Source organism: Diadema setosum, chromosome 12 (assembly GCF_964275005.1).
Source record: "Diadema setosum chromosome 12, eeDiaSeto1, whole genome shotgun sequence".
In the NCBI taxonomy this organism is placed as follows: domain Eukaryota; kingdom Metazoa; phylum Echinodermata; class Echinoidea; order Diadematoida; family Diadematidae; genus Diadema; species Diadema setosum.
Genome location: NC_092696.1, coordinates 15,497,948 through 15,512,833, shown reverse-complemented (window position 1 = coordinate 15,512,833; position 14,886 = coordinate 15,497,948). Strand labels below are relative to the sequence as shown.

Here is a 14,886-nt window from a genome sequence, read left to right as displayed (position 1 = left end):
CCGTGAAAGCACGTGAAAGCATGTTCCCAACTCTTATCATTTTAATGCCATAAATTCATAAGTATGAAGCCAATTGTCTTCAAAATATCAACAGTAACGGATTAATGTTCTACTCCAGAGTTTATACGCGGACATGTTATAAAGTCTTGCAGTTTTACAACTATTTAAATTGTAATTTTTGAGAATTGTATCACCATGATATTGCGACATCTTGTTATGATATACGTTCACTGAGAGTTGACGAGAAATTAATGTAAAATATATACCAAAACCAAACAGAAAAAGTACCAAAATCAGTTGCACATGTAGTAGTATTATCTTTGTAACTTACGTTACATTAACGTGAAACATACGTTACGTGGAATTTGACGAATATATTTTTGCGCACATAGATTCACATGTTTCATCGATGATACTCAAGAATTGGCTGGCAATTTGGGACTGATAAATGTTGAAAATATTTTCTGAAGAAAGTCTGACATCAAATTATCGAGAAAACAAATGAACATTACATGAAATAAGATTTAACACAATAGGACATGCTGTGTTCAGTATAGCATACAGGTCATTTGCCATCCTTCCCATCTGCAGGCAGCATTTACAAACATGGCAGCCGATGGTATACTTCACATCTGACGCATAATTATCTCAATCATAGACTGTAGTCACCAATCTTAAAGCATTTGAAATAGAATGACATTGGTAACGTATGTTACATGATGAAATCTACGCCCTATGAAAGAAATTATCACACCACAAAAATAAAGCAAGATTGTGTGTTCATATTTTTCAACTACAAACTTGAATATTTGTGTCATGGATTGGTATAAAAATGAAACCTATTCTAAAAACTTTAATTTTTGCGTTTTGCGATTGTCCAATTGTGCCGAAATAGTGGTTTTGGGCCTACTAAGTACAGCAGCTGTATTTGATTTGTGTGTATTATGTGGTGAGCATGCAGAGCTGAGATGCGAGTTGTATCAAAATGCATGTTGCTGTTGACTGCTGGTAGGCCTAAAAGGCATCCATCAAAAGTACAGTAGACACCTAAATGATTTTGTCGTTGAACCTGGGAGATTCACGAGCAGAACCTGAACTGTCCGTCCTTGTCTCGCAGTTTCTAATTAGCTATCAAGTTGAGGCCTTTCATGGAAACAGAAATTCGACTTAATTGGTCTTCCGTAGGGGCCTAACGTTAGGTCTAGGTCCTACCTGAAACAGAATGGATAAACAAAATCAGATGGTGCGCTCTGTGTTCACAAGACAGCCTGGTAAGACAGAATGTTCTTTCCAAAAAAAAAAAAAAACTCATTTCACCCACTGCTTCGCCTTCTAACGTTAGAACTAAAAAGTAATTGTAACGTTATGTTTGTTTCGCTCTTTTATGTAGCGCAGTAAACAAGTGAAGTGTTAGGAACTAACATTAGATCTCAACTGCAATTGGCAGTAGGTCCTAGGCCATAGGTGCCTAAGCCTAGGCCTACGTAAAAATCTAACAGCACGTTAAGTGGTCGTTTGTACGCGTAATATTACTTAGGGCCTAGGCCTTGGACTAAAAGGAGCCAGATTGTGCTACGAGAGTAGGCCTTATACTGTTAACTTAGTATGGTTGGATGAGAGCCATGGTTAGACTAGACTGAGCATAGAGAATTGTAGGGGTTGCCTACTAGTCTAGATCCGTCTAGATTAGAACGCTATACTATATAGGGCCTAGGCTAGCCCGACCAGACACTGTTACGCTATGCCGACGTACCATGTACAGCGACTGGGCTGTGTATAGTTAGGCCTAGGCCTAAACTAACGTTAGAACTAACACGTGATGGGGGGGGGGGGTTGCCTAGACTCTTACAGCTAGGCCTTCCAATACTAGGTTTCCTATTTGTTATTTATTCAGTTAACAGTTAGATGTAGGCCTAGTAGATCTAGGCCCTAGGCATAGAGTCTAGGCCTAATTAAAATTTCATAACTAACATTAAAAAAGGAATGCTGGACCAGTCTCAAGAAAGTGCAGCAGGAGATGGATAATTTCAAATTTCTTAAAGGTGTGGTCTAGCCTAGGACATGTTGTAACCTAGGCCCCTATGTGTTATGCAGGTTGTAACTTATGTGTTATGCAATCTAGAAAAGAAACTAGATTCTAACGTTAACCTTTCGGCGTTAGCGGTCTAACACTAACCGTTAAACAGTTAGTTACCAGGTAGACAGGTCTAGATCTTTTAAATATGAGACATGCGAGTCTGTAAGTATCAAGAGGTTTTTACACAGATGTTTGGTTCTTTCTTCTTTCCTTTCCTTTGTATGTAGCCCGGATTGTCCTGGTTGACTATTCACCACCTTTTAGTGCCGAGATCTGCCAGACTCTGTACCAGGTCCTGGAACACACACTGTCTCTGGTCTGCTCCATGACAGGACCGTGTAGGGTTCCATTCTTTGGTCTCTTTGCACTTGGGGCTCACTCCGAGGTAAGAATCTAAGACTAAGATGTTGACTTTTTTTTTTTAATTCAGGCCTTTCTGAGCCAATCAAACTACATAGGCCTACATAACATTACTGTTTTGTGGTTGCCATCTTGTGCCAAAAAATTTACCAGCACTGGTTTTGCTTCATCAAACTTTGCCTGACAAAATTCACAAAACTTTCAAGAATGTTTATTGATCCCTAGATTACCTGCCATATATTTGTTCCTGAAAAGTGGGATATGCTTCATTTCTTTTTCTTTTTTTTTCAGGAAAGAATAATTCCTACTTTTGTGAACACTGGAACAGAAGACACTCATCTCCCTCTATGAATGCATACATACGTATGAGACATATAAAATTCCTGCATTTGAAATATCCCCCCCCCCTCCTCCTTGTCAAATTTCAGATTTAACAAGAATGACAATATGATAGATTTGTCATCAACAGTAGATGTGAACATCTTGCTATATTGTGAATTAACGAGTAGACTTACACTACAGTACACTGTAAGAATTCTTCTTTTATTCTGTAAGGTGAACTGCTGATGCTTTGGGAAGTTGTGTGGGACCATAAAATTCCTTGTTCATGCCCGAGTGAATTTATATGAAGAATTGTTTGTTTAGTGACATCATTAGCATCATTCATATTAAATACTTTTTGTGGAATGGTGGTGGTAGGTTTCCATTTCTTTTTAATGTATGTTTATCATGTAGAGATGGACCTTATCTGTTGATACAATAGTAGACAAGTAGTTTAGCTTGCCTTTGTAAGCATCATTGTGTAAAACTTCATGAAGATACTACACTGTAGTAGAGACAAAAGTATTGTCAAATTTCAAAAGAAATGTGTTCAGCATTATTTTAATAGCATACTAACACTTGAACTTATACTGCATGGCGTAAACAAAAGCAGGCTGCTTAGCATAAGATTCTAAATGAATGCTGTGTCGTGATGATTTCTCTCAATTTGAAATGATGCAAATAGATTTTTTTTTTATTTGTTTTTGAGTAGTCCGTCCAACTTCTTCTCCACACGTTTTTATCCCCAGCCTGTTAACACGCCGCCGCCTATGAACTGCAATGCTCCATAAAGGGATGGTTTAATTACCAGAACTGGACTTTACAGATGCTTTATTCCAGCAAATGCAATGAAATTTGAGCTTTGCATTGTGAGTCCCATCAAACCATTCTGTCATTTATATCATCTTTCTCCAGAACCTCTTTCCACTGCAGCATGTTCGAGGCAACTTTCCACGCCTGCAGAATGCTCTTCAGGAGCTGAGGTCCTACCAGAAGCAGGCCACAGCTGTGACAGAATCTGGTAGCAGGAACCACCTCCCACAAGCACTGCAGGACGCAGTGGCTCAGTTCAAGCGCCAGTCACAAACTCTCAGACAGGTAGCGATAGATCTGATCTCATCTGATGATATAGCAATCTGTCGTCACATATCAGTATAGACATAATATACCCAATAGGGATAGTCTAAGTGTGATATTTTGTGGTGGTTATTTCTTACCCATGGTATTTTGTTAAATCCTTGAAAGAATTAATTCTTGTGACTATTAATAATGCATAATGGGTGTGCAATTCCATTTAACCTGTTGAGGATGGGCTGATTTTGCTACAACATGCATTTCCCGTACACACTTGCCCGAGTATACCAGGAACTCATCCTCACTGGGTTAAGACAGCGGTTCAAGCAACATGTTTGATATACACGTGATATTATAGTCACTTTAAGAGGCATGAGAGAATAAAAAAATCAAGCTGATGTAAAATGTCCTTACTCAACTACTGATTACAAAAGGGATTTGCAAGTACTGTAGTCATAGGAGTGGCATAAGTGTTCATAAAAAGGGACAGAGAGTCAGGAAATGCCTCTATTCAAAACTTACCAATCCACCTTTAGATGCAATAAGGTATTTTTGCTTCAGTAATATTATTGAAAGAAAAAAAAAAAGAAAGTAGGATCAGACCTAACACTACAAGTCAAATTGTTACCAAAATAAGTCCCTAACTGTAGTTGTATCTTTTTGATTTGGAATGCAGACAACTAGTTTCAATGCCCAGCTGGAGGTCATCATCGTCACAAGCCAACAGGGCGCCTTCGTGTCTCGGCAGCTGGAAAAGGTCATGGGGGAAGTGGACCTTGAGTGTCTAAGAGTGAGTTAATTCTACCTTGTGCTTGTGTGTATGCTGTTATTCTATTCTACAAATTGTCCCTGTGTTACTGTCTTATAAATCAGGGTGAAGGGGTTGAAGAAAAGCGAGGAAAAAAAGTACCACTATAGTAACTTCCCATTCGTCCAATGAAATGATTCAACACAACAGTAAAAATACTGAGGTAATGTAACGTCAAATGATACCTATTCCACTCAGCCATTAACATGATTAGATTTTGCTTGATAAGATAAACTGTGTGAAAGGTCAGAAAGTCAAAGTCCAAACTTAAGTGTTTTACAATGTTGTGTTTAGTTGTATGATATTCAGTTAAAACTTACGTTTCAGCAAAGGGACTTTGCAAGACTTTTAAAATGTTATGATTTGCCTTGACATCGACCAAATTACACACACACACACCAAAATATATCATTTTTGTAACTATTTACTGGAATAAAAATAAGCCAGTCCTCCTTGAAATAATGTTTTGTAACCAAAGCATTACCTTTGAGAGGATTAAGAGTCATTCATTGGCCAGCAAAGAGATGTAAATCTTTCCATATGATATTATTATCCTCAGAGAATCCAGGTACTGAGTGTGTTCAGCCCAGAGAGTGTAGTCTTAGCTGATGAAGACCCTGTCTCCAGCCAGCAGAGTTCGTCCACCACAACGTCATCCTCGACGTCGGGCGAGAACCTGCTCAGCTCCGGTGTTCTGGAAGTAATCGCCATTGAACCAGGTTGGTGTATCAAAGACATCACTTTACACTTCTGTTGTAATGATTATATTTTGCAGACTTCCAATTCTTAATTTACTGGAATTCATTGTGGCAAGTAATGTACTAATCGATGCAGATGAAGGACATACAGCAACATCCAGGTTTGGGTTGTGGTGTATCATTTAGCGTGACGTTCTATCAATATTTCATTTCAATCTAAGACATTTCTAGCAGAAATGTGGGTGCCAGAAGTTATCAAAAGAAAATAAAAAGGCCCACAATAAAGCTTTTTGTAATTCTATTGAAACAAAACATAGATGATCAGGGTAAGTCGCTGTCAACTGGTATGTTTTTATGATAGCAAAAGTCTTCTTGTAGCATGAATCATTCAGTTATTTGAAAAAAAAAATGTTAACATCAAAAGTGGGATTGAGTCTAGACGTGGTTTTGTTTTGTATTATATAAGTCAGTTTCAGACACTGGTTAATGTATTGATATGATAGGAAAACAAAAGATCAAATTATAGACTGAATTCTGTTTTAACATTTTCAGAAACTTTCATTTCCCATCTTGTTGCTGGGGGGTTCATTAATTTGCAAAAAGACATAGGACAGAGGGAATCTTAGTCCAAACTTTCCTTTCTACATAATAATCTTCACAGTGTTTCTGGTTTGCCCATGTGCATTACTTTGAATGATGATGTATTGTGATCCTCTCCTGATTTTGACACTGCCAGATGAGTTGAGTTTCCAGAATTTCTTCACTTCCTGGTTTCACGATTACAGCACGGATAAAGAACATCTGCACATCTTGTTTCCAGGTGCTGGTAAGCACAGATAAGAAAGTGTCAAGTGCTTAATGGGTGGGGAGGGACTTGACAACAATAACAATGACAAGAAATGGAAATCTGCAGTTAGTATTTAATAGCTTGTATTAATCTCTTTCGATTTTGATTCTTGTAAATTGTCCCTAGCCTAAATGTGTGATACATAATTCATTAGCCTGTTGTACTATATTATGACACTGTTGTTTTTGCTACCACACAATGAAAATATCAATGATGTCCTTGTAATGACATGTGTCATGTTTGCATCCACTCGTGGGGCTTCATATAATTTGTGCAGTGTACATTTAAGTTTATGTTCATTTCATGTTCAATGCAATATACATTCAAAGTATATACTGTGCCCTTAGGAGAACACAGAGTGTTTTCAAGACCTTATGAAACCCGCAGCACTCATTCAGTTGGTTGCACATCAAAAACTTGTGTCACAATGTTGAGTAGATATCTTGATGATACTTATGACTTTCTTGCCTTGCTTTTACATAGGTGTGACCTCAAGTAAACTTGTGTTGAAATGTGACCTACAGGAGCGATTGATCAGTCCCACCCTCCTTCCCTTCCAAGCTCAGTTTGTAAGTTGTCCTAAATTATCAGCCGATCTTTGCATGTATATCTTGATGTTCATAATCTCTACAAGCTAATCATAATTTGAGGGATGCCATTTAATCTTTCTACAAGTATGTAATTCACATTGAGAGGAAAGTTTCTTAAATAATGAATGCTAGATCTCCCTCAGGAAGTGCCCCTACTCTCCACTACCAACACCTTTTAAGTTTTTCATGAGCACCTTACCTAAACTTTATAGAAAAATGCTTTCTTTTGCACAAGTCAAAGTAACAACTGAGTCTCATCTAGAAACCACTCTGAGAACAGTTTAAGATATTTACTGGCTTGCCTGAATTGTTCAGTACTAGATGTGTTACCATCTTCTTAATTAAAAAAAAAAAATCAAATCGATGACCTCTCCATCTAAAATCAAACATTTAATTCAGATATTGCATGCATTTGTATTGCACTCATATCACCACAGGGAAATATGATTTCAGCCGCTCATTTTGGTTATGACAAGTATGATAAGACTGTATTTTGACAATTTTTGTATTACAAATAAAAATCAAAATTATTCCCTTGAATTAAATATTGGTATGAACAGTTTCGTTGTGTAATAAGATTATTTTTGTTTTTGTCTGTACAAACATGCAGAAACGTAAATGAAATGAAATGACATGAAGTGAAATTGTGTTACCAATGGTCGTACTCCCCTCACCATTGCAGCAGCTGACCACTGCTCCGAGTCCTGTTCACAGCAAGCCTCCAACACAAGGGTCATCCTCCACCACCCAGACAGTGCCGGTTAAGAGGCTGCGGGTCATTCAGATGGTCAAGATCAGTGGGGTGTGCGATTCTGTGGTGAGTGTTTATACACACACACACACACACACACACACACACATACACACCAACACACACACATGCACGCACACACACACACTTTTTTTGGTTCAACACCTCAGTCAAGTTCACTGCTTTTGTGTGGAAAATGAAAAAGAAAACAAGAAAAATAATTATGGTCTGTTACTCCTTTAAATTATAGGACAATCCTCTTTCAATCTAGCATGTTTTATGCATTTTGATAGAAAATATATGTGTGTGTGTGGGGGGGGGGAGGGATTGGGCTAAGTTTTAAACAGACAATTTGGCAATTCATTTCAAAACAAAAGAGGATTAAGGCTTTAAGACTCAATGCAAAAGTATCTCTCCATCTCCTGCATCTGCTAAACTTCAGAATGTTCTTTGTCCTGTTTTTCTTTTGTATAGCCATAAATGTAATTTATTATATTTGATATGTAATATTGACATATATATGTATTTATATCTTATCTGGAAAAAAAATCGTATTTACAAGTTCTGTTGGAGATGGAAAAAATAAATGAAAGAATGAAAGTATGGCAGGTTTCAACTTGACACTTGTCTGCTTCTGTCCACTGTCATTTTGAAGTATTTCATTCCACCTTGTATAAGTTTGGTTCCTTTTAACTCAATAGTTCTTTATTCTGGTATAGTGTTAGTCATGTCTCTTGTTCCTTTTATCATGTTTTAATTTGTTCTTGAATAAATCTAAACATTCCTTGTCTTTCTAGATGAACTCTCAATCTTCTCTATTCTACTTCTCGTCTCCTTCTTCCCCTTTCTTTTTCCATTTCCTCATGCTCATTGCACTTTTTTTTTTTGTAGCTGCACTTAGCAATTTAAAGCCAAGCTCACTACAACAACATTTATTGTCAAAACTATCACTTTTTTGACCATGCATTTCTCATGATGGTCAGATCTTTGGTCAGCCGGCCATAGCTCGAGCAACATCCTGTTGGAAGTTGGACTGGGAGGAATTAGACGCCAACCAGCAAAACTTCCATGCCCTCTGCCACCTACTCCATGAAAAGGTGCTGTAACAGTCTCTCTGCATCTACTGTATGACTCTGGGATTCTAGCTTTAAAGAGACTGCACAGTACTGGTTTAGGTGACGATTCAGGTTTATATCATTTTTGGTGAGATAATGAGAAATCTCGCATGAAATATTAAAGAGCATGTAATTTTAAGAAGGATGCAACATTTATTTGATGAAAATTGGCCTTGAAGTTGATGAGGTATCCAAAACAGCAATCCTAATCAAATTGACAGGTCACTGCTTTTATTAGGATATCTTTGTTTTACCTTGTTTTTAGATATCTTACTCATTTCAAAAGCGATTTTCATCAAACTTTTGACTCCCTTTAAAATTGCATGCTCTTTAAACATTCTTAGAGTGGTTTCTAAATACCTTACAAAACGTTACAAGCTGAATCCTCACCTCAACCACTACTGGACAGTCTCTTTAAACTGAAATGGTATTTTTGCCATCAAGACTTTTCTGTTTCATGTGTATTGACCCATGTATGCCTTCATATTTTCTTCCCATGTTTTATCTGATGGTGGTACTTGTTTTGTATTATTTTGTTTCTCATTCTTTTCTATATCCCCCTGGGCTTAGCACTGGAAAGTAGAAGCCTGCCTCAAACTACATTTTCCTCTTGTCTGATGCTAGATTGCATCACCATGATCTCAATAAGAATGATAATTCTGTTGTAATACTGTACTTCATAACCTCTTTCTTTATTAGAAAAAAAAAATCATGGCAGTTATCCTCAGTGGCATTTTTTTTTTCTCTCTCTCCCTCTGTCTGCCTGTTTCTTTCTCTATTTCTCACTCTATCTCTGCCTTTTCCGTCTCTGTGTGATTCTGTTGTGGTCTTTGTATCTGTATCTCTCTCTTGTAGGAAGTGGCCTTATTGACTCGTCTTGACCCCAACGAGGTGACCAACTATCCTTACTCCGCTAGCAGCCTGTCAGCCATCCCCAAGCCCAGGGGACACTTCCTCATCTTCCCTTCCCTGGCTCTCTCTCTGCTGATCAAGCCAGTTGCTACCAGCGAGCTGATGCTTCCAGGTGACTTCCAGCCTGTGGCAGAGAAACCGGTTTCTGATGCGGTCGCCATGGTCACAGAATACCTGGACCAGGTGATGTCAGGAAAGACCTCAAGATTTTTGTTTGTTTGTTTGTTTCTTTAAACCACTGATAGTTTGCAATATTATTTCAGATTCTGATTTCTTAATTTTGTTTGATTAAACAATCAGATGAAAAATGAGGAAAGAAACAAACAAACAAAAAAACTTTGTGCACTTTGCTTCTGTGATTGTGATCTTTTCATGTGAAACACATGTGACCGAGAGAGTCTTGCAAACGTTACTCTGTAGTTTCATGCAAAGGGGGAAATTAGAATATAATTTTTTATTGTGCTTTTGAATTTCACAAATTAATTGGGTAACAGTCTCTGCTTTAAGTAAGCAGCTGTGTTGAAGTAAGGTTAACTGAAACACAAACTGAAACATAATTATGCTGCCATTAATTTCTGTATGTCTTCTGTATTGTCTGTATAATCTAAACCTAACCAAAATCTCGTACAGTATATCTTTGCTTTAAAAAGATACATAGATAAACGTGAATGTGAATTCAACTGCCTGAGAAGAGAATGGGTTTTGAGGAGTAGCAAACTTAGTTCATCTAGAGTTATTTGAGTTATTGCCGAATGCAGAATCCTCTTCCTACATTGTACAACCTCTCTTAAAGCGAAGAGAGATTAATTTGTGAAGTTACTAAAAAGATAAAGAACATTTCGTAAAATCAGCAGCAAAATGTAATTAAACAAAATAAACAAGTTATATTTTCTTCTTTAAATTAATATTCGATAGCTTGAGATCTCAGAGAAATTCAACCCTCTCCTAGCCAAGTCTAATCTGACCCCAAGTCTCGTCAGCTTGCTGACCAGGAGCACAACATCGACGAGGCAGCCCAGACGATCACGCGCACCACAACCTGCTCAGGTGGGTTTAGAGATGAGAGATCAACACTTACTGTCTTCAGTTATTATGATGATCTCTGCAGGACTCTGTGTGTGACGTTGTCTTTAAGATCTTCAAATCCTGGGCTTAGTTTTCCTCAGAACTGTTTATTTTGTTCAAATAAACTTGACTTGGCTAAAATATACTGAATAAAAAGGTTAGCTGGAACTAATCAAACTCAGCAAATTGGTACTAAACATAGCAGTTTTGGACAACAAAATTCATTTTAATCTTTAATAAACTGTGGTACAACTTGTTAGTGGAGAATCAAATGCATATTTAGCAGTTTAAAGGCATTATATTACTCTGCAACCAAGTGTTGTAGTAGTATGAACAATATGTCCCAAAATGAAAGCTTCTTTGATATACCTTATGAAAAACTAGAAAAGTAGTACTCCAAATAAAAAAGAAAGAAAGATATATTCAACATCAAAGCACAGACAAGTGGTTTTTAAGACTTGAGTTCTGGATAGAATCTTGTAAAATTGCAATCTCATACAAGTTTTCTAATAACACATAACCTGCTTCAGTTTTTAACCAAACACCCCTACCAACAACATGTTAAAGAAGCAGGGGCTGCCATTTTCAACAAAGTTTGGCAAAAATCAGTTGTGCAAATTTAGGTACCACCAACATTGCAAGAGAGTAAACCTTCAAACCCATGAATAGGCCTGATCTAAAAAATATTGTAATATAAAGAATTACTCTCAAAAAGAAGAAAAGCAAAACAAGTTTTTTTTTTAAATCTTAGAAAGTTTTAAAACACTGACATTTAGACAAAAAGCTAGCTGTCCCATCATTAAACTGTGATGTCTTTACATTTACATGTAGATAGTTATATGAGATGTCTTTTCTACCAATCTCCCTTAATTTTGCAATTAGGGTCATGAGGTGGTGTTTCACCTTATTACGTGCATTCAATCCATGTAAATGTACGGTAACATAATACCATTGTTCTTTCTTCATGTTTCTTATGTTTCTACCAGCCTGCCTTTAGCTACACACCAATGGGAAGGGGGAGAGGGAGGGGACGGGGCCCCACCAGAGGCCCTCCACCAACCCAGCATGGCTTCCAGACGGCCACGAACCTCGTTCGGTCACCGGCCGGCCCGAGCTCCAAACGCTTCTGCACCATACCCATGGAGAGCAGTGTCTACGACTTCGAGTACTGAAGACAGCGTCACAACGACAGACCAGGACTGCTAGAACTGCACTCTATGGCACTTGCCCTGTGGCCTGATGGGGCAACCGAAACATGACTCTTGCTTGACCAGAGATGCAAAGTGGTCAATATTGAGAAGTCATTATGTGCGACAGAATGGCTATAGCAAGCAAAAATGAAATCGTTGATATTCACAAGCCTCTACAATAGAAATGTCTGCTTGAATGAATAGCATGCATATACATACTTCAAGAATATAAGCTGTTACTGACAGCCGAAAGTTGGCTCCAAAGCATCCATGACCTAGCAATAGCTGCTAGTGCATGTAAGCCAGAGTGTCAATTAAAAATGCGTATTTATAAGATGAGAACAGATTGAAATGAAAGGTGTGTTCACAAAGATTGCAGGTACAGACTGTACATGTGGAAATATCCGTAGGTTTTGTGTGTTTTAACCCTTTTGCTAGTGTAGGCACAGTATCTCGAGAAGTACACTGTCATCTATCCTGTTCACAGCTAACCCCTATCAGTGGTGGATGGTACCTTAATTGTAATCACTGACGCCTTTTCGTCTTTATAGATACCAAACACTGCCATTATCAAAATGTGCATGATAGCAAAATAGACAACTTTCAATATTATATTAATTTATTCTCTTCTAATATATTTTGTGTTTTTTTTTTTCTGTGCAGAATTGCAAGAAATTTTACATAACTTTTAGCAGAAATGATATCTTAAAGATATAGGACCTATATGAATTGGATAAAGGACAACAAAGCCTGTTTTGTCTGGAACTCAATTCACGGAGCAGTAAGTCATGACTTTGATAATTCTATGTCATGGTGATATTGAAATATGCCCTACAAAATCTACAGTATTATTCATCTGCGTGGCTGCATGTACACATTGGGTATTGCTTTCTATCTGCCATTTGGTTTATTCTGAACTTCCTAAGTGTCAGGTGCTCCATGTTATGTAATTTTAAATCTCTTTATTCAAGGCAAAATACCACTAAAGGTATTACAAAGATGTAAAGTTTAGTACATAATGTAATTGGTGTAAATTATCTAACAATGTGTGGTATTTGTAATACACCATCTCTCAACACTGAGCTGTGTACAAGCATGATGGGGTTACTTACCTGCCCACAAGATATTCACGTCGTGGGCCAGTGTGTAACGTGTGAGGGATATGGAATACCCATTTCAGCATGTGGGGTATCAGCGATGGATTTCGCCAATAGATATCCATAATTTATACTAGCAACTAGCAGTTTGATCCAGTTTGTGCTCCCAATATTGCTTCTATTAGGCTTTTATTTTTCTTCTGTTATAGTCTAGTGGGATTTGGAGAAAATATGACTGTTAGAGGCATTTTTTAGTAAAAGTTGGGAACCGGTCCATTTTGTATAATTCGAGTACGCTGAATCCAAAAATTCCGGTTCCCAAGCGGAATTTTGAGTCTAAGAGCATCTAATTTGCATAAACAAAATGGCCGCCAATTCATCGCTTTTTAAGGTATTTCGATGATCTAATTTTCATGAAATCTCCATAGACATGCAGAAATAGTAATAATTTTAGAAATTAAGGTGCGGAGACAATAGCTAAGTCGTTATTGTTCATAACTATCACTTATAATATGCAAATTAAGAAGTGAAATATGCAAATTAGGAGTTGCCGCTGATACAGCAATGCATTACCGCATATGCATAGTAGCCCTATCACTTCTGTTTTTAATCATTTTAACAAGTTATCGGGCAAACAAAAAGTACGTGGTGTCGTCAGAGTCCAATCAAGTCCTGCAATCAATCAATTCATAAGAGTTGAATGACACTTATGCAAATATCTATACAAATTGGTATACAAGAGGATACATAACTGGCAAGATTCTAGATTCTACAACGCATCGCCGCAATAAATTATATGAATCTGAATCATAATTCTGATGATAGTTATCATTGTATCACGACCGGTTCACGATTCCTAGTCTGATAAAGAGATACAAGAACCAACTTCAAGTATTAAAATAAAACACGCATCTCATTTGCATAATAGATTATGCAATTTTTTTTTTCCATTTTCTCAACATATTTTCCCCTAAAACAAAGTTTTACTATCAAAATGTACCTTGGCGTAGTGAAATGTGATATGCTATCGGTCAAACAAAGTGTATATGGTGTCATCAGAGTCCGAGGAAAATTAAGCACTGGAATCAACCAATTCAGATAAAAAAATATAACAATAAATTTGCAATTACGTATGCAAATTGGTATGCAAGAGGCTATACTACGACAGGCTTCGAGATTCCCCAACACATTGCCGCGATATAGGAATCTCAATCATTATAGTGATCATATCAAGACCTAAATTGATGATTCTTTTGTGACAAAGAGATACAAGAAAAAAAGGCTATTAGAAATGCCCTAATAATCTAATTTGCATAATGAATTATACAAATAGTTGGCCATTTCTATGAATATATTCCCTAAAACAAAGTTTTGCTATCAAAATGTACCTGGTGTACTGAAATACAGCTAAGTTATCGGGCAAACAAGTTGCACATCATAGTGTCGTCAGAGTCCGAGGTAAATCAAGTACTGGAATCAATCAATAAAGAAGAACTGAATAACTTACGGAAATATGTTTGCAAATTGGTATTCAAGAGGCCGTAGACCAGGCAGGTTTCAAGATTCTTCAACGCATGCCGCAATATATGAATATGTTTCATAACAGATTACATCAAGGCCTGTTAATGATTCCTGGTGTGATTAAGAGATACAAAAATTAACTGCAACTACTAACCAACAAACCTCTATTATCTCATTCGCATAATAAATTATGCAAATATTTACCCATTTCTGTCCATATTTACCAAAAAACAAGTTTTTGCTATCTTAGTTATCGGGCAATCACAATATACATTACCCTATAGATTAGTGCAAGGTCACTTTTTCCTTCCCTGTACTTTGTCGTTTTCATTGGATAAATTGGTTTATAATTATTTTCAATCTGCAGTTTCAATCTGCAAGTCTGGCAACTTTCATAAATCTCGTCTGCGAACATAATTTATGGCTTTTTTATCTATCTCTACACCCATTCTTCAGGGTC

At 37.2% G+C, this 14,886-nt stretch overlaps 1 protein-coding gene across 1 annotated transcript; it reads left to right on the top strand.

Annotated features, from left to right (window-relative positions):
- Nucleotides 1-1,078: 1,078 nt before the first annotated feature.
- Nucleotides 1,079-13,712, top strand: LOC140235999 (meiosis 1 arrest protein-like). The gene is made up of 12 exons (XM_072315985.1): nt 1,079-1,271; nt 2,305-2,462; nt 3,674-3,856; nt 4,509-4,622; nt 5,200-5,359; nt 6,075-6,164; nt 6,669-6,754; nt 7,458-7,592; nt 8,510-8,623; nt 9,497-9,736; nt 10,469-10,600; nt 11,605-13,712. Exons 1-12 carry the CDS (start codon nt 1,223-1,225, stop codon nt 11,788-11,790), a joined length of 1,647 nt encoding a protein of 548 aa, XP_072172086.1. The 5' UTR covers nt 1,079-1,222; the 3' UTR covers nt 11,791-13,712.
- Nucleotides 13,713-14,886: the final 1,174 nt, after the last annotated feature.